The sequence below is a fragment of the Tachysurus fulvidraco genome, chromosome 9, assembly GCF_022655615.1.
Source record: "Tachysurus fulvidraco isolate hzauxx_2018 chromosome 9, HZAU_PFXX_2.0, whole genome shotgun sequence".
Classification (NCBI taxonomy): domain Eukaryota; kingdom Metazoa; phylum Chordata; class Actinopteri; order Siluriformes; family Bagridae; genus Tachysurus; species Tachysurus fulvidraco.
In genome coordinates, this window is record NC_062526.1 from 6,415,763 (window position 1) to 6,435,425 (window position 19,663).

Here is a 19,663-nt window from a genome sequence, read left to right on the forward strand (position 1 = left end):
GGAGTTATTGATGGGAACAGAGTTATCTAAGAGCACAACAGTATCTCAACAGTCAAAGCGTACAGCTGCTGGCTAATGTGCATACTGTATGCAAACGGAAATACGGGTAGATCAAACCCACAACACTAACCATGAACAAAATCCAAACATCTCTTTTTAAATTGTATCTTCCCCTATATCATCATTGCAGATTCCCTCGACTCAACCAATGACTTCCATACACCAGAAGAGATCCTTTTTTTGCCCCCTCCTCACTTCTTTGATCTTTTTAATGATCTCTGACCTAGTATGGAATCTATGAGCTGTGAACGCTGTTTTATGGCGAAGTGGAAGAGGGGGAGGGGGCTTCAAGTAGGTCAAAGGGCATCAGATTCTGCTAATGCTAAACAGAAACAAAGTGTCAGCAAGCCTATGTTAGATTTCACAGAAGCAAATGCTGATTAAAAAGGATCACGTTACTCTGCCATCTTAAAGGCGCAGGCAGTTATTTATAAATTTTGTTTTTGCATTATTGTTAGCTGCACTTGTGTAATATTGTTCAACTGTTTTATACGTACTTTACACCCTTCTTTTAATCGAACCATTAATGTGACCGAGTCTCACCTCAGGCCACATAAAACTATACATTCTTGCCCATGCCTAAAAGTACCAGGGCTCTTAATTGTTCAGTGGGGTTCCTCAACAAATGACTTCCTCTCTGCTATCTGTTATAAAGTTTTATTGGTCTGCGATCACCCCCTAAAGAGGGGCCAGCTCGAGTGAACTAGCCTTATGCTCCATCTGATGCCACGAACAACCCCAAACCTGTGTGGAAGTGCTGACTTGCTCCCAAACTATATAAGGCTCCATTGGATTTCTCTCACTTTTCTAACCACCCCCCCTCCAAAAAGGGTCAAAATTGATCTTTCATCTCCCTTGTAATCCCTTTCCTGCTAAAGGTTTGTCACAGGCATTGAGGGTATATGGTTGGAATTGGGGAAGGAAAACAAATCCATTACCTTGTCAAAATTCTATTTAACATCATTAAGCCTCATTCAAGAAGATTCCCTCTGTGGATAAGACTGGGTGCTTTTTAGAAGCATAGTTAATCATGTCCAACTGAAACGTCTAAAATATTTATCCTGGACAGTAGTAAAAGTCTTTTTTTAGGGACTGAAGTAATTTACTAAAAAACAGACAAACCTGGTCACTTTCTTTCCGATGCAATTTCCTGTTTTTAAGAAGACAAATGGATAAAAATAAAATGAGTAGCTGCCGTGGCTTGACTAGCCAAGGATGAACCAGATTAGGAGCTGTATCAGGTTTGTATTGATTTTTTGTGGACTTCAATCTAAACGTACTAATTGCTTCCTTGCCCTATTTGAGATTGGTGGCAACAAGCAGTGACTGTTTTCCCACATAGATGTACATGGATATGGGCTTAAACCCAATTAATCGAAGTCTGTGCCGTCACTAGGTCACGTGACCTTGCTAACACACAACTAGCTTAGTATATAAGTTATTTAAAGAACCATTCATTACAAAGGTTCAAGACATCAAGTAAGTGAAGTAATCTTAAGGAAATCAGTCATATAAATAGTAGAATCGTTGTTATTACTATAACTTAATTTAACTATTTATTTTAGTAGTTAAATCTTCTTGACGTCTTAGCATTCAGTGACCACTTTATTAGGTGTATTCGGTACAGCTACATGTAATAGCACTGTATCAATTACATTTACACTTTAGATTTACAATTACACTTTAGTCCAATTGCCATGTAATATTGTGTCTGTGGATTTCGCATATTATTTGCGTGATTGTTTTTTTTTTGGACATTTTCATTTGGTAACAGTGTTTCAGGTGGACCAGTGATACTGAGCTTCTTTTTAAACCATATCAGTGGTCCAGCAGTGAAAGACGTTGTTCAGATAAACTGTTCGTAGCAACGGCAGAGTTACGGTAAGTAATCGTGCACATAAAACCTGACCTATGTGCTAGTATTATTCATTCATCTTTGATATGTGCTTTAACCTGGTCAGGATTGTTGTGGATTTGGAGCCTATTCTGGTCACAAGGGTTAGGATTAGGGTTAGGGTTATACCTAATAAAATGGACAATGGTTGTAGATATAAGAAGAAATCATATTCAAATATCTAATATAAAACCATCCAAAATAAAAATGTTAGGATGTTATTTGAGTTACAAATGTTGATCCTGTCTGTATGGTTTAAACTTTTTAAAAGTTAAAAAGAAAATCATACATAATGAGACGTACTGTTTTGGTCTTGTGAAATAAATTTGCTCACTTGACTCACTTGACTTTGTTTTTGCAGGATGTAACACATGCATGTATATGCATGTGTTCTAGTGCCAAGTCAGTATCATGTATTGAACATTGCTTCCCATCTGGAGATGCAGTTGAGAAAACTAGGAGAAACGGAGGTGTGGGAAGATTTTAAAACATGTCAGTGTTACAGCTACTGTATATTTCTGACTCTGTTACTTTCCTGTTCTGTTAGTGTGGAAATAATTTGTCATTTTCAGGTGAATTCAGTTTTCTTTCAAAATGCATCATTGTTCCCATCAGGCCTGATAAATCATTTGTACAGCTGCTGGAGATGAATGGGGTGCAGGGGTGAAAATCTGTTAAACAAACAGCCCCCAGCTTCCAGTACAGCATATTAACCATGACCTGTTTCTCTGCTGGGAAACAGCACTGCCTTCCCCCTGATGCACAACTCTTTTAGCACGTGGGTGTTAGTGTATCCCCATTTTGAGCTAAACAAAAGTCAATTAGTTCCATGGCAAGAGAATGTTCTAGGGTTTTTAAGGAAAACTGAAACGAGATACGACTTTGCCTGGCAATTGTCTGCGGGACAAAAGTAGAGACTGGGATTGAGAATTCTTTTGTGAAGGTAGGGGGAGTGGTATCACATGGCTGTGGAATCCAGACTCTAATTGACCCCTGAATTCATCGGAGGCCATTAAAAACAAAGCGGGCCCTCTCACCTTCATGTGGGCTGAGAACTAAATAAGTAAGTCATGCTCGAGGCAGATGAGCTGCAGTAATTCATGATGTCTGGATCCTGGATTTGAGGGATGACACCTGTACATGTACTCGATGGATCTTCGTAAAGACTGGATTTTGACTCAAATACATGCTATCGACAAAATATCCTTCCATCTTCAATATTTCGTTCAAGCTCGAATAATATCATCATGCAGAGATTCATTCTAAGCTTAATCTTATTTCTTTATTCTATACTCTATATCATTTTGTACCATTTATTCTATATTCTATATTTGAGTGAAGAATGCTGTTGTTAGTTCTGTTGACTGTCACTATGTTAGATGGCTGACTAGTTCGACTAGTAAAACGTTTCTCATTGTAAAGCAGGGGGTGGGGTGTGAGTGAGACTCAAGTGACAGAAACGGGGAGTGTGTCGGGGGATTTTTACTAACCTCCTGAATCAGAGACGACGAGCCACCACCACCACCACCACCACGGAAAGGAACACTTGAATTACCCGCTTCGCTCCCAGGCTGGCTGTCTTTGCCTGACTGAACACATGTCAAGGGCACAGTTGAAATCATGGCAAGTGGGGTTTACTCACAGAGCATCCACATTTGAGCCTTACATACAATATATACAGTCATTTCTGTTTAAGTCCATTAAAGAGCAAATTAAAAAAACAACATAAAAGTGGATAAAATTCACTTTTAAGACGTTACATTTTACTAAAGTGTGATGGTTGCTTTCCTTTTCCCTCTTCCACCCAGCTTCCTTTTTTCCACCTCCCTCTCATCCAGTGCAAAGGGATCAGTTGTTAAACTGAATTAGCAGGCCACTCAATCATCAAAACAAACAGACCTCCTCTGTTAGTGACATTAGCAGCGAGGTAATTCACTTATGTTACACCGGACGGCCCCTCTGCTGCACAGTCAATGCTCTGGTAGATTAGCATTCAAGGTTAAAAATCCACACAATTCACAACATTCACGCACTGGAACATTCAGGCTGTGAAAATGCTAGAATGCAGTTAACATTTTGACCACTTTGAAAACTTACTTTCAATGTTTGGGCAAAATGTGTAAATTCAAACAAAAATAATTAACTATTAGAGGGTTTGCTTGAATTTATTCCATTTATGAAGGTAACTGGGGTGAGAGTAGGGGATGCCGAGGATAGAGTTAGGTAGAAACAGCTGATTCGCTGTGACGACCCCTAACGAGAAAAGCCGAAAGTAGAACAAGAAGAAGAAGAAGAAGAAGAGAGTTTGAAAGATCAGTCTTTAACCGTGACACGTAATGACTTCACCAGACTGTTTTGCTAATGTGAGGATGAACCTGTGCAAATTTGGACATTTATGGTAACCTGTCTTTTTTTTTGTCACATCCGCTGAGCATGCGCTCCTTAATTATCCATTTATACAAACTGCATAAGAGCCGCATTACCAAAAAAAAAAAATTTCCAAGTGGCCGTTACCTAATATTTATTAATTATGGTCACTGTGAACCCATTCCCCTCCATATCCCACCCTCCTACTCTTGACGTTGTTCTGGTGCATACAGCCCACACAAACCAATCAGACTGCTGTAACTCAATAAATTGGTGCATGTTTGTGTGGGGGTGGTTGAGGAAGCTAATCCTGGAGATGTGAATATCTGATGCTGCCCCTCAGCCTGGATACTCCATGCTTGATTCCTGTCCTATCTTATGTTACCAGTCCTTCCTGTAATTAACGCTGACACGCAGGGCCATATGGAGCGAGACTGATGACATGTGACCTGAGCTCCCTCCTGTATCTCTACTGTAGGCATAGGAATGTTTTTATTTATATCATGTAGTCAGTTAGCTCGATAAGTCCTCCTACATTTACTTGTTATCCAATGGAAAATGGGCACACATATTTGACTTGGATATGGATAGTTTTGCATTGTACCACACTGTTTGAAAAGCAAGAAAAAGGCCAAATATATGTATATATATATATATGTGGAAAGGAAAGCCCATAGCAATGTACAGCTCTTCACATGTAAATTCACATATCAAATTTTTAATACTACGATCATTACGAGGAGTTTTCACTGCAGTTTTTAGCAGAGACAAATGTGGAATAAAATTTGTTGTGTTCTATGTGCACATTTTACATCATAAATACATGACATTAGCAGGCAGTATGGGTGAGACTGTAATAAAACATATCCTACAACAATGATATAAAACCTTCTTCAGGGGTGTTACATGGTCCCAAAAAAATCGAAATATAATTTCGTCGCTGTCATTCCAGTCTAAGGTTCGCTGACATGCAATCTGGCTGCTACATCTCATGTATATCAAAGCTATTAGGATCTTTAACCTGAATGAGTACTATCAGGCAACTGAGCATAATAACTTTCAAGACTAGCTAAGACTAACCCATGACCTCTATAGCACAATGACTTTATGTAAAAGATATTCATTTGCCTACTAAAATCAAAGCAATGCGTCACCTAATCTCCCTCTGCATTTGTGTATTACCTTGACTGCCGGTGACCAAAACACCTCTAACTCTGAACACTTGCATGCCTAATGACGTGCTCGCAGGAATAACACACTATCAAGCTGCACAACCCCCAATTCAAAGCAACAGCTTTGTAATCCCTTGACACCAGGTTAGAGGAAACCATACAGCTACTGTTAAACTCTGGCTAACGATGCCATGTGGCCTTCGCACTGCTCAGTATCACACCTCGCTCTCAGAATCGGGGATGGGATCTGGACACGTGTTAAACAAAGCACTCCAGATCATTAAGCAGAGCAGGGAATGCAACTAAAGATTTCAAGATTCAAATCATACTATATAGTAGCCTTCAGACCACATACACACACATTCTGAAGCAATGCTAATGAAGATGGAACTAAATATTTTGAGGACTAGGGACAAAAAATGTCTGCTTGTTTGTAGTGCATTTTATTGAAGAAATTCAGTTTTTTTATAGAACAATACTCAAGATTTTTGATGAGGTATGGTGACTTTTTTCCTCAACAACAAAAGCTAATAAAATAACCAACAACAACAACAACAAAAAAAAAAAACAAGTTTACTACTGTTAGCTATATTAATGTTAATAATTCATAAAAAAATACTTACAAAAACTTGTTTTAGTGTCATTCTGGGCAGTGTTGTTATGTGATAAAATGTTTTATGCCTTTATCATGTATTAATTCTTTGGTAGAAGTTGTAGTAGCAGCATAACAAACAGTTAAGATGAGTGAAGCTGGCACATTTATTTACTTGTGTCTGAATGGAATATAATAGTATATAGATATAGAACATAATAGAATCAATAACAAGAGTAAAAAAGGATAACGTTATGTAAATCTGCCCACTTCCCTATGAAGGAGCTGTTGAATGTTAGGATCACAAATGTAGATGTATGATAACTGATATGATTGAAATAAAGATGTATGATATGCTTTAGCTGACACAAAGCCTTTTTTCAGCCATGGCGTATTAAAGAGGACGGATCGGGTAAATCAATGTCCAGGAGTGAATTTTTATTGGAAGTTAATACATTTGCTCTTTGGATGATTGCAAAAAAAAAAAGAAGATTAGTTTCTATTGACTAAAAGACAACAAAATAAAATCACTCAGGAATAATTACAACGTGAAAACAGCAGAATTTCTGTGTAGTTTTTTGTCAAAACAAATTAATACTAATCATAACCAACTCAATTAAATCGGACTAAGACAGTTTTTTCTTTTTAACAAAAGAATAACAAGTCTAAAACAATTGTGTTGTCTAAAAAATGAACACTAGCTGCAAATATAAATGTAAGCCAGTCTCTAAAATCACACAAAAAAAAGGTATTGCATAAACTGACCTGGCTGGCCCAGTGACTTCAGGGAGTTTCTGCAATACTGGGCTAGCACAAATAAAATCTAACACTCACATAGAGGAAGGCTGTTCAAACAAGCCAGTCAGGCTGTGTTTTTAATGAATAAGGAGCCATTTGCTGACAAAACACAAGCGTTTCAATGGCACATTGTGTCTCTAAAGACGTTTTATTGGCACTCCTTGCTTGAGTTATGGTGAAAAAGTTCCATGCATACTTTCACTGACAGAGCTTGAATGAAGAGCTGGACTTTGACAAACACAGCTTTAGGACCGAGTGGTCTGACGAGAGGCCAGTCACCCGGCAACAACCAAGATTTATTTTTTGCTGCTTATCGACGAGCTGCTGACCTGAGACCAGTGTTTAAAAAAACACTCTGCATGTAGATTATATGGCTTTTGTTTTATAACAAGCTTGCCGTTATCTTTCCTAAAATGGCAGGAATGCTGATAAACGTTTCCACCGATTGCACATTTTCCCAAACGAGTGCCAATGCTTACAGTCAGAAGGACTGACTGACACTCCATAGAACATTACTGCTACTGCTGCTGGGTTAAAATAAATAAATAAATAAATCTGTGACCTCCTTGTAATATAAAGGCTTTTGTTCTTTGAGTATGTTTCAGACCACATGCTGTGCAGCTTAATGAATTTCTGAGCAGAAAGGGTTACCAAAGCATTAGAGCGAACTCCATAAAAAATTCTTGTGTGTTTCTGTAATGTGTGTCTGTGCATGTGTATTTAAAACAAAAATAACCAAAGGTTCATGGGTTTAAATTTTGGACTGATTACTTTATAAAAAAACCCAATACATCTTCGACTGATCTACCTCTTGCGTACATATGGGTACAATTTGTCCTGTTATAATTGTACTGCAAAATAAAGGATAGATATTATGAAACCCCGTGCGTGTTATCAATGTATGTTTAATCAGAAAGTTTTGGCTTCCTGCCTAAGAAGGAACTTCCCCTCCTTTCAGTGATTTCACAATTGCCTCATTTCCCGTTTTTTTTTTGTCCAAGAAATGTTTTGCTACTATCTACAGTTCCTCAGGGTGTAAATTAGTTCACTGACAACTGCCTTTATACTGCGGAATCTGTTTCACATCTCAGGAAGGTGTTCATTGTAAGGTACAGTCGGCATTTTAGGAACGTTCCGGTAGATCGTTCAGATTATTTTATAAAATGCAATAAGAAAATCTATTTATGAACATTTGTTCATGCTGTGAAAACTGTAGCCATAATAAGGCATAATACAGCATTTATCTTACAACAAATGCTACCAGGATTTAGAGTTAACACTTAGTTAGAGTTAAGAAGACAGTCATCAGCCCAGATCTGCCAAAGCAAACAAAAGAGGGAAACACAAACCTCTCTGCAGGCTTCTGTAGTGAAATCATACACCGATGCTACCTACCCATCACCCCTTCATCAATTCCCAGCCCCCTCTAAAACCTTGTTATGGGGGAAAAAACATTCTGTGACTTTTTACTGTTTGCAAAACATGGCATCAGGATGACAAAGACCATGGGGAGAGCTAACCTGAGCCCTGAATCCAAAGGTCAGGTTAGACTGAGCAATCAAATAGTTTCCTGTTCGTGGAGGAGATGATGCACATTCTGTTTTACTGGAGTACTTGTTAGAAACAGATTGATTGTAATGTGATTTAAAGGTTGACAGAGTAACCTTTTATCACCAAATTAAAGGGAGGATATAAATAATCACCCTATATTTAAAAAACATAATGCCTAACCGTATTCAATTTTAGTCTCATGCTCACGGTGCTCTTTGGAATATAAACATACAGAATAAAACAAGACAGATAAAATAATTCAGGCAATTATAAGATTGGAATTATTGGCTTATGAGTGCTACTCACTGAGTAAATGGGAACATCTGCAGTCCTCATTGTGGACACACACACACTTACACACACACGTGCACATTTGTATGGCTGGATTATGACTAAGTATGCAGTTTGCTCTCATTTCGTAATGGCTTGGCTGCTAGCCGACAAACATGCACGCTGCAAGAGACGGAGATTCCAGCATTTTTGGTCAAGAGCCAGACTGGAATGTCACAAACTCTAGCTTTCTGCACTTGTTCCAAAACCTCCACACAACTTTTCACCTATTTTTTCACTCTTTTTTTAACAACCGGTTATGATATGATACTAATGCACTGTCTTATAAGCTAAGACAAAACCATAAAAAACAAATATATATGTAACGCATATACTACTAAACTAAATCAATCTTCTTAGACAAGAAATATTTATTACTAATTAAGAAAGAAACTAATTAGTGCATGAATGAAGGAGTAATTAACGAGAGATCCGACTTGTTTTGTTTAGAAGTGTTGTCTTTCCTGCTCAAAAGTCAAACAGTGCTTAATCTCGCAAAGCAAAACAGACAAGCCGCCTTTAGTCCCTGTCATAAATGCAAAGATAAGAAAGGTGGTTACTGTGTGCAATGAAATCCCCCCTTCCCTTTAAGCCACATCTTGTTCTTATTTCAGAGTGTCATTTATTGCCTTTAAATTTGGTTTTCTTGTGCAATGTCAAAAACAGGCAGTATACCGGCTCCACTGAGTCTGCCAAATGTCACAGACATCCTTTCATTGTTTGTTTGGTTACAATATCTAAAAACTCATCACAAATTGCATCTGTAATAAACTGCTGTAAAATTAATTAGTGGTTCAGAGAGGTTGTCCAGTGTATTTAAATTGATCACATATGGAAACACGTTGCGTTTCCAACAGCTATAATTAAGATGTTTGATAAAATTCTTGCTATTTGAGAAATATATTAAAACAGCATTTTCAGTACAGTATTTTCTAATATGTTGCGTTGTATTTTTTAATATTATTCAATATAGTACTCATAGTATTAAAATACTTAATGCTGAACCTCACACCATTCATGTTCCATGGAGAGCTGATTTCAGATAAGAAGAAGACGAAGAAGAAGAAGAAGAAGAAGAAGAAGAAGAAGAAGAAGAAGAAGAAGAAGAAGAAGAGGAGGGGATCCTATACCCTTGTGTTCCATTATGTGACCCTCAATTAAAGCTAATACTCTTATTTGAATTTCATTTCTATGCTTAAATTACACCGGTGCACACACTAATGCAGCCCCTAATGTACATTTCTCGTTTAGCCCTGGCTGAGGACGATCTGTCATAAATAAAGAATGAAAAGTCCATCCAGGCCCACTCCATATAGATCTGAGTTAGCTTAAGAGCTTGGCCCTTGTTGTATCAATCAAAATTATCCTCAGGGAACACACTTGAGCTACCATCCAGGGAAGATTAGAGCTCTACAGCAGCATGATTTCATGGCATACCTCTGTGATGTTAGTGGTGCATGTATTCAGCTAAATGTATGTAAATACCCTCAATTTTCTCATCTCAATATGCAGAATAAATCGAGAAATCTTCTATTTTGTACAGAATGTAATGCAATGTAAAATGCCAATGTTTTGATAAGGAAAAGTAATAAAGTGTTGGAGTAATCACTTAATCACTTCGCCAGCAAAAAGTTTTTTCAGAAGGATGCAGAAGGCAAAGCAGCCTCTGAGCGAAATTCCACAATGCTGAATCAACACAAATGGCACTAATTTTTACATAAAAAGTGCAGTGTTTTTATTTAACTCACTCCTTTATTGTGTTGTGGTGTGTCCAAAACTATGTGCATAACTGTTGATTTTTTTCTTTTCTTTTTTGTCCGTGCTACATGCTGTCATACCTGTTTAAACTGCTCCTCGTATGTCCACTCGTGGTGTTGGGGCTGCGCCTGAGGCGACTCGGGCTGCCGGACCGCCGTGTACGGAGCCTGAACTCTGGAGAGCGCATGCGCGCTTTTTGGCGACTCGGTGTCTCCGGAGTGCGCGGCTTGGCGAGGCGCGTAGTGCGCCAGAGGTACGTCGAAGACGTCGCCGTCATTCGCACTGTCATCTTCCTCCATGTCTCGCTCATCTTCGTCGTCGTCCAGGGCAGTGCGCTCGTCGTCAGCGTCCGAGTCGTCGGTGGCGCGCGTAGCCGCTGTTGCCATCCTGTGCGCCGCCAGAGCTCCCCTCACCGATGCCTGGTAGTGGCGGAAGGCGAGCTCGTGTTGCTGCTGCTGTTGCTCGAAAACAGCCCTGATGTTGTCTTTCTCGGCTTGGCTTCGCAGCTTCTCCTCGAGCGCCAAGCGGGCCGCCTGCTGCCTCTGCAGGTTCTCCATGACAGCCTCGAGCTTCATGCCCGCACCGCCGTGAGGTTGATGCGAGTGCGCGCCCGAGATGTGCCCGTGTGCACCGGAAGCCGCCACCAGCAGCGGCAGCGGGGTTGCGGACGAAAATGCGGCTTGCTGCACAGACAGGAATAAATCAAGACCCATAACACTAAACATGAAAGTAGGTAAACAAAACGTATCCATATCCACGCGCAAACGCAACTCGAAATGCCACCTAAGTTAGGACGGATGCGCTCGTGTCTAATGAATATCATTAATAAACTTAATAAAAACGGTGACCTTTCTGTAAACAAAGCAAAGACAGAATTTTTTTGTCTCTTTATAGTCAAAACAGGCGCAAGTTGCTGCGTAAAAGTTGCAAATGCGCAAATATCCAAATATATCAGCTGAGCGAGAGTAAAGAGATGTGATTGAGAAGGATTAAAGATATGAAACACTATTAAAGCTGATTATTCTCACAGTCCCACGATGGTCTTATAAGCTGTACATTACTGTAGGCTTACGAGCAACGTGAATGTAATGTAGACTACTGAAAAACAACCAAAGTCCAATTTAAGATTTAATAAAACTACAAAAACGATATCACACGCGTTAGCATGTTTGTTTGTTTGTTTGTTTAAGAATATAACAGCACATCGGATGCTTACCAGGGCAGATTTAGTTGCTATGCTCGTGTTGTCAACCATGCTTCTTCCCCCGTCAAAGGCAACGAATTGGCTCCAAACTGTCCCTCTTCAGCTCAAGTCAGACGTCGCTGTAGTCCTGCTTCAACATCGAGCTGCTGCGATCGCGTGGAAATTTGTGTGTGGGGGGGAAATAACTCTCTTTCTATATATACATACAGTATATCGGATTTGAGTCGGCAGGACGAGAAGCTTTCGGCAACAAGTGGCAAACTGTAGGTAGAATGACCTCTTGAGGCGAGAGAGATGAGCACCTCCTGCTACCGAGTGCTTTGTAACACGTCAATGAGTGATAAAACACTGAGGGCAGGGTCTAATACCACTAACCCAGGACACACACACACACACACACGTACACACACGTGCACACACACACACACACACACACACACACACACACACACACACACACACACACACACACACACACACACACATACACACACACATACACACACATACATACACACACACACACACACACATTGATGAGACATTTTGACCCATACTTGATCGTGCGAAGTACATTTGTACACAAATCATACAAACTTTTAGGAATAGTGCACTTTTTATAACTTTTAAAAAGAACTAATATAGTAATAATTATTGCAATAGGTAACATGACCTTCTCACAACTTTAGAGTCCCTGGCTCAGGATATTGTTTGTGCAGAGTTTCGCATGTTCTCCGTACATAAATGTGGCTTTCCTCAGCGTTCTCTGGTTTCCTTCCACAAGCCGGTGGGTGGGCCATCGATGCTAAATTGGCCATAGGTGTGAACAAGAGTTAATTTTCCCACCTTGTGCTCAGTGTTCTACATCCAGAGCAGTTTACTTTGTCCAGGATGAAATGGTTAGCGAAGTTGAATGAAAGATCAACGCTTCACAATGGCCAATTAATACATTCCCAAATTCTTCTATTGTCTGGAAAATAAACAATAACTGCACACTTAATGAATATTTTATAAACATGTACCACAGTTCTTATGTGTTCAAACCTTCGGTGAGATCATTATAAATTTTTATAACATCATACCAATAAACTAGTTTGATTTGAATCACGTGATTTCAAAACCACTTGTTAATAGTGTCGGATTTGGGTTGTATATTTGGTAATTGTCCAAAAAAAAGCCTATTGTTTTGGTTAACTAACAGAATGAGTTAACAAGATGCTAATACTGAATTATTAACCTTATATATGGCTATTCATATGACTCAGAGGCTGTTAATGTGTACACGTCATTATTTTTTGATGCACTTAGGAGCAGCTTGTATTAACTCATCACTATAAAAGCATAGTTAAGTATTTATAAATAGCTTTTTTGTGGACCTTAGTGTAAAAGGATATCAGAATTATTACTTGTTTTGCCTGACATACTACGAAAAAACTTTTTTATTGACTCATTTACCTCCATTTTCGACGTTGTTTTTGTGTTTAAGTCAATTCTTGGTCTACTTTCTTCCTAACCTTTTATTCTGTAATTTTTCTATATTTTTGTGGCTTTTGCTAACAGTGCTCCATCATTGTGAGACTTATAGAAGCAAAAACTGTAAAAACTGTGCAATAAATCTCATTAACAGATTTTAAGCCATATTGGGGAACCATTTCAGTATGATTGCTCTGGGTTTAAATGGTTTTGCAGTGCTATTTGTTATGCCCTGTGCCTTCTTAATCATGACAACAAACAAATTATGTGCAAACCAATCAAATATGTGCACTTAAAGAGTTTAGTCAGTTATTAATTACAGAGTGTGGTTAATACTGCTAGAGACATTTTTTTTGATTATTTGAGATTATTTGATGTTATGATTTTTTCATGATTGGTTGAAAATAAATCAAACATCCAGATTAAAATAGAAAACCATTACTTATAATGTTTGATAACTGAAAACTTTGATGACTAATAATAAAGAACCCAGCTTATTTCATAATAAAGTAGTACACTGATTCAATAATAATAATAATAATAATAATAATAATAATAATAATAATAATAATAATAATAATAATAATAATAATATTTGTAATAGTCAACCTCCATGTTATAGATTTGTGGTTAAAACAAAAGGTCACACATAGTGACACACAGATGATAAGTAAGGTTTTAATGATGTATTTATAAACCATCTCAACTGCCCTTGTCATGTATCATGATAAATATGAACAATAATAACCAACATACAAGCAGCTTGTTAATTAAATTAAATTAATTGATTAAATGTTATTAAATTAAATTGTTGTGAATGTAGATCTGCATCACGGTCCTATTATTAACCGTGTACCACAGTCTGAAATCACTTTTATTTGACCTCCAACCTAATGAATAAAACGTATTCTTAGTTGCATTCACAAATGATGTGATTGAAGAAATTGGATTAATTTAATATATATTGTGGTGCTTTTGTGTTTAGGAGGATGTTTACAAGATGATTCTGAGATCAAACTATATTTAAGTGTGAACACATAAAGAAATATTAAAATAGAAATAATATACTCAAATAGAAATAATATACTCAACTCAGTAACCACCGAGCAGATCATGCGTGAAGAATGAAATCTTTAATGTAACCCTACAGTGCCATCTAGTGTTCATTACCATTATTCACCATGTTCGCAAAATGACTCCATACAAAATCACACATTTAACAAGACTGGATTTTAAAAATACAAGTTCAAATCCAGCCTCACTCCTGTAGCACCAAATCCTCCATGAAAATGATTAGATTATTATATTATGTCATTGTTAATTGCATCATTGTAAATGACAATGCATTTTTTATGTTTGAGTGGATGGCTTAAGAAAGTAGGAGATTTTAATAAATAACTTTTTTTATGTTCTTAATTTAAGAATTTAAGGCTTTATAGATAGATAGATAGATAGATAGATAGATAGATAGATAGATAGATAGATAGATAGATAGATAGACAGTTATACAGACAGACCAACAACTAGATAGATAGATAGATAGATAGATAGATAGATAGATAGATAGATAGATAAATAGATAAATAGATAAATAGATAGACAGACAACTAGACAGTTATAGAGGCAGACCAACAACTAGATAGATAGATAGATAGATAGATAGATAGATAGATAGATAGATAGATAGATAGATAGATAGATAGATAGATAGACAGTTATACAGACAGACCAACAACTAGATAGATAGATAGATAGATAGATAGATAGATAGATAGATAGATAGATAGATAGATAGATAGATAGATAGATAGATAGACAACTAGACAGTTATACAGACAGACCAACAACTAGATAGATAGATAGATAGATAGATAGATAGATAGATAGATAGATAGATAGATAGATAGATAGATAGACAGTTATACAGACAGACAGACAGACAGACAACTAGATAGATAGACGATAGAGGGATGAATGGATGGAGGGATGGATAGATAGTTTGGGGGTTTTTAAGCACCCATCAAAAATATACAACAAATAATGGCGCTAGACAAATCTTCATTAGTAATCACTTTCCATGATTTGCTTTGATAATGTAGTGACAGTGAAGCTGAGAGATTTTTTAAAGCATGTAGACAAATATTATAACCCAAATATTCTTATTTCTAATGGCCAATCCTGGCAGTATACAAGAAAAAGCCCTGTAGTGTTTGACAGAGCTCTTTACCTTTAGAAGAATGGCTCACAAACCTCTATGTAGAATACATCAATTCTGCATGTTTTTGACACCGGATATCAGCATCTCAACTCTGAGTATAAGATAAAGTGCTCAGCAAAGGAAAGAACAATTGATGGAGGAAAGTAAAAGGACAGCAGATGAAGAAATCAATACTGATCAGGGATATTGATCACTGTGTGGAAATGGAAACAGGTTTGTCAAAGGGCATTTATCAACTCAAGTCTACTAGGAGACGAATCAAGCACACGATAATAGATGAACCACGTTATAAACTTTGTTTGCATTATATTTAATGATGTATGCTAATACCAAAAATATAGAATGAAATTCCAGCAGTGAAATAATCCATCATTAATTATGGAGAGTATTGGTTTAAGCATATTTGTTAGAATAACTTCTTAAAATTAAAGGTGTTCATATGATGCATTAGTGATCTTTTTCTACATAATCAATCAATAATAAAAAGGATAATCATCTGGAATGAAACCAAACGAGAGTGTGTGTGTGCCCTGCGATGGGTTGGCACTCCGTCCAGGGTGTATCCTGCCTTGATGCCCGATGACGCCTGAGATAGGCACAGGCTCCCCGTGACCCGAGAAGTTCGGATAAGCGGTAGAAAATGACAAGAATGAAGAAACAAGAATGAAGAAATGTTAGGCATACAAGCAAAACACATTTTTATTTATTAACAAATAATCTGTCATTAAAATAATTATATATCATTGTCTATTTATTTGCATAAACATTAAATCTACTGTGTAGTTGTTTAGGACTTATTGGTTCCTCTTTACTTACATTTTCAGTACCAATTTCCAAGTAGTGTTGTATTTTGTTTTTTTTTTTCAAATCAAAGTGCCACAAAGGTAAACGTAGGACTGACCGAACGGTACACGGTGATGTGCATCGAGCTGAAATACCTTCAGTAGTTTAAATAATGACTTAAATAGGTGCCATTAAGGGACATAAGGTGGAGAAATTGTGTTAATCTTGGTTTTTTTAATTTGTAAAATGTGCAAGTGGAAAAAAAACCCAGTAAATAAATGTATGAAAATATAAAAGAAAACAACCATACTAATGTTTCAAAAGCAGTTATCACAATGTTATTCATTATTATTAATTAATGTATATTATTTGGTACCTAGAATAGTTTACATTAACATTATGTAAGAAAATGCATTTTCTTTTAACACAGAACATCACTAATAACAACGACTGCCATATACAGTGAACGGGTTTTTTAGGGCTGTTCTGGGATTGCTGTAAGATTGTAATAAAATTGTGAAGTTTGTTTTATTGTTATGCAATAATCATTTTTTGCAGCTTAGGAGTTCAGGAAATCTTCCCCTACTGAAGCTGTGCTGTTTAAATGGTAATGTGAACATTTTCTATTCATTCATAATTAAAAGGATGATTCAGGCTGTGATTATGTGTGAGTCAGTTCCTATTTATAACAGACATGTATATTATGCATCAGAAGTTTCTAAAAGCATGAGATCCAGCAAATGCTCATAGCTTTACATAGCTGTAAGTCCTCCTTTACAGATCTGGGCACTGATCTTATCAGTAGAAAGGAAATAAGGAAAAAATGAAACAAACTAGATTTATTAAAGATGTTAAATAAATATGAATGAGATAACAATGAGTTTATATATATATATATATATATAATGTTATGTAATATTACATCATATTATCAGCATTCGGCACTATTATTGATCTGAGTTTGCATTTATATATGATCATTGTTGATCATAAATCTGAACAGTTCTTTCAAAGCGGTTATAGTCAGAATGTGGTTTATTTTTTATTATACACTTATCTCACTTGATTACGCTGTAATTAAGCGATTAGATAAGGAGAAGGAGCAGCAGGAGTCATCGATGATTACATATCTTAATGAGTGTGTTATGATATTGTTGGATGTTTATAAAATTGTTATATGACTCTATGACTAGGACCAGATTATGATTAATGTCCTTCCTCTTAACATAGCTCTGTGTATATGATGTAGACAAGTGTGTTTCAGGGAAATGGCCAGCAGATGTCTTACTTGTGTAACCATGTTTTCTGCAGAGACGTCTCTACTTCTAGGGCATTGCCGGTTTTTTAATCGTAAATAAATAAATAAAACACATCAATATTCATTCACTAACACATTATCATCAGTTCTAAGTGCTAAGAAAACATTCCTGTTTACAATTACAGTTAGTTCAGCAGCAGCAGCAGCAGCTGAGCTCTTGATACAGTTTGACTGCTGACAAATTGGATCCATGGATTCACACAGTTAATGGCCAGTTCTTTAAAATAACATCTAGATGTCACAGAATTGAGATCATTTGAGATTCATGAAAGCAGATGACAATTTTCTGACCTTCAACTGTCCGGTTTCGCTGCCGATCGTGGCCTCTGATTCCTGTTCTTGGCTGACAGGTTTAGATGCTGATGTGGTTGATGTGGTTTGAGTTGCAGTAGTCTACTTCTCAGGCCCTTCTCCTCTGAGCTCTGTACAGGTGTTCCAGATGTATAGACAGGTGTGTCTGATAAAGTGGCCAGTGAGAATACAGTATATTTGCAAAACTGTCACTAAAGCCGAACTCACTAAACTCTCACTAAAGCCGAACAAGGTCTTTAGGTTGTTTTAATGAATAATCTTAAGTAATATCAATGAGCTGACATAGATATCTGAACGAATTACAGATGTGTTTTTAACTTTCTCTGTATATGCTGTGTATCATCTTGATCATCTATATATGCTGTGTATCAGACGATCATCTCTTGATTGCACAAATAAGCCCTGATCTGAGAATACAATAAAGCTCAAACTTCTTAGGAGAGGAGTTCTTTTGGGATTTGCTACAGCAGAAAAAAACAGAATACAAGTCAAGGATTTATAGTCAGGCATGTTTAGTTTGTGTCATGAGTGATGTTGGGTCAAGCTGAGCCCATGAATGTGGCTCGAAAAGAACGTGAACCAGAATAGGGTTTATTGTGTAGGATTTTACTGGACTGTTTTTGGCTTTGTAGTCAAGCATCAGTGATTCATCCTGAAGCTCTACCTCAGCTTGGAGTGTCTGTGCTTTGACTCACTTTTTTGGTGTTGTCTGATGACGCCACATGTACACGCTAAAGATCTTTATTTCTCCATTTTCATACTTATTGGTTTTTATACTCTATCCAGAGTCTCCAAGAAGAGGATGTGTTCCCTTTTGAGTCTGGTTTCTTCTAAGATTTTCTAAGTTTTTTCTTTGCTACAATCTGTTCAGGTCAGAGATCGATAACTAGTATTTCAAAAAAGATTTCGAATTCTCTTGTATATAAAATGGAAATTTTGTGATGTCCACTAGAGATGTCTGGAAGAGATTTCATCTGGAAGGGCAGAAGGAAGAGAATAAGTTGTTGCTCATCAGAATAGCACTGGTACAAAGAGCCATATTAGGATAATACTTCACTAAGAATCACACCACTGAACCCCACATGACTCATCTTTGGGTAAAGTCTTTTCTATTTTAGCTGCATGCCTTTCCTATTAGTTTCCCTACACTTCCTGAATAAGCACAGAGGATAAATAACTAACAAGAAATCATCTCACCTGCCATGACAACGTGCTTCAGTCAATGTAATACCCAAGTAAACATTTAAACGTTAAAAGTTAATCTGTGACTATGTGATCCAAATGGAGGACTACACCTACTATCAGAGGAAAAAATACAGAATCCTGTGTAATAACTTGCTTAATATTCAAGCCTGCACTGGATTCCAAAACACTTTAACGGCCCCATGGGAATAATTTGGGTTGAATGACGTTAACAGGCTAAAGATAACACTTATTAAAGGGCCTGTTCAATAAACTGTGTGTCCACATACCCATAATTACCTAATAGCTTAATGCTCAACAAGTGTCCTGGGTAATCTATATGCAGATAAATTGCTTATTTGCCACAAACTTGGTACACAGTTTAGAAGAGATGTGAATGAAATATTGTGCCTTGCCTGGAAAGTGTGTGTGAGTCATTTTCAGTCTGCCACCTTAATGAGGCCTACTAAATCTTTCCATGTTTTCTATCTACGTTGAAATGTTGCACGCTGCCACGATATCAACACCTTGTATGCAAACAAAATGCGCTGTATACAAAGCAGGCATATGAAGTTCAATCTATTTAATTTTGTGGATTTTAACTCCAGTCTTTTCGAATCTGATCAGTTTTCTCCAAAACTGCTGTACTGT

At 37.2% G+C, this 19,663-nt stretch overlaps 1 protein-coding gene across 3 annotated transcripts in view; it reads right to left on the reverse strand.

Moving 5' to 3' along the window:
* arid3c (AT rich interactive domain 3C (BRIGHT-like)) overlaps nucleotides 1-12,109 on the reverse strand; it is a 58,268-nt gene extending 46,159 nt beyond the window's left edge. Inside the window, exons 1-3 of one of the 3 annotated variants that reach the window (XM_027162961.2) lie at nucleotides 11,739-12,109; nucleotides 10,603-11,205; nucleotides 3,445-3,543 (exon numbers count right to left, since the gene is read on the reverse strand). In XM_027162961.2, coding sequence (XP_027018762.2) covers nucleotides 3,445-3,543; nucleotides 10,603-11,205; nucleotides 11,739-11,777 — 741 coding nt within the window. In that variant the 5' untranslated portion in view covers nucleotides 11,778-12,109. The remainder of the gene's footprint in view (nucleotides 1-3,444; nucleotides 3,544-10,602; nucleotides 11,206-11,738) is intronic. The other 2 variants (XM_027162960.2, XM_027162962.2) reach the window with 2 other exon arrangements.
* Nucleotides 12,110-19,663: the final 7,554 nt, after the last annotated feature.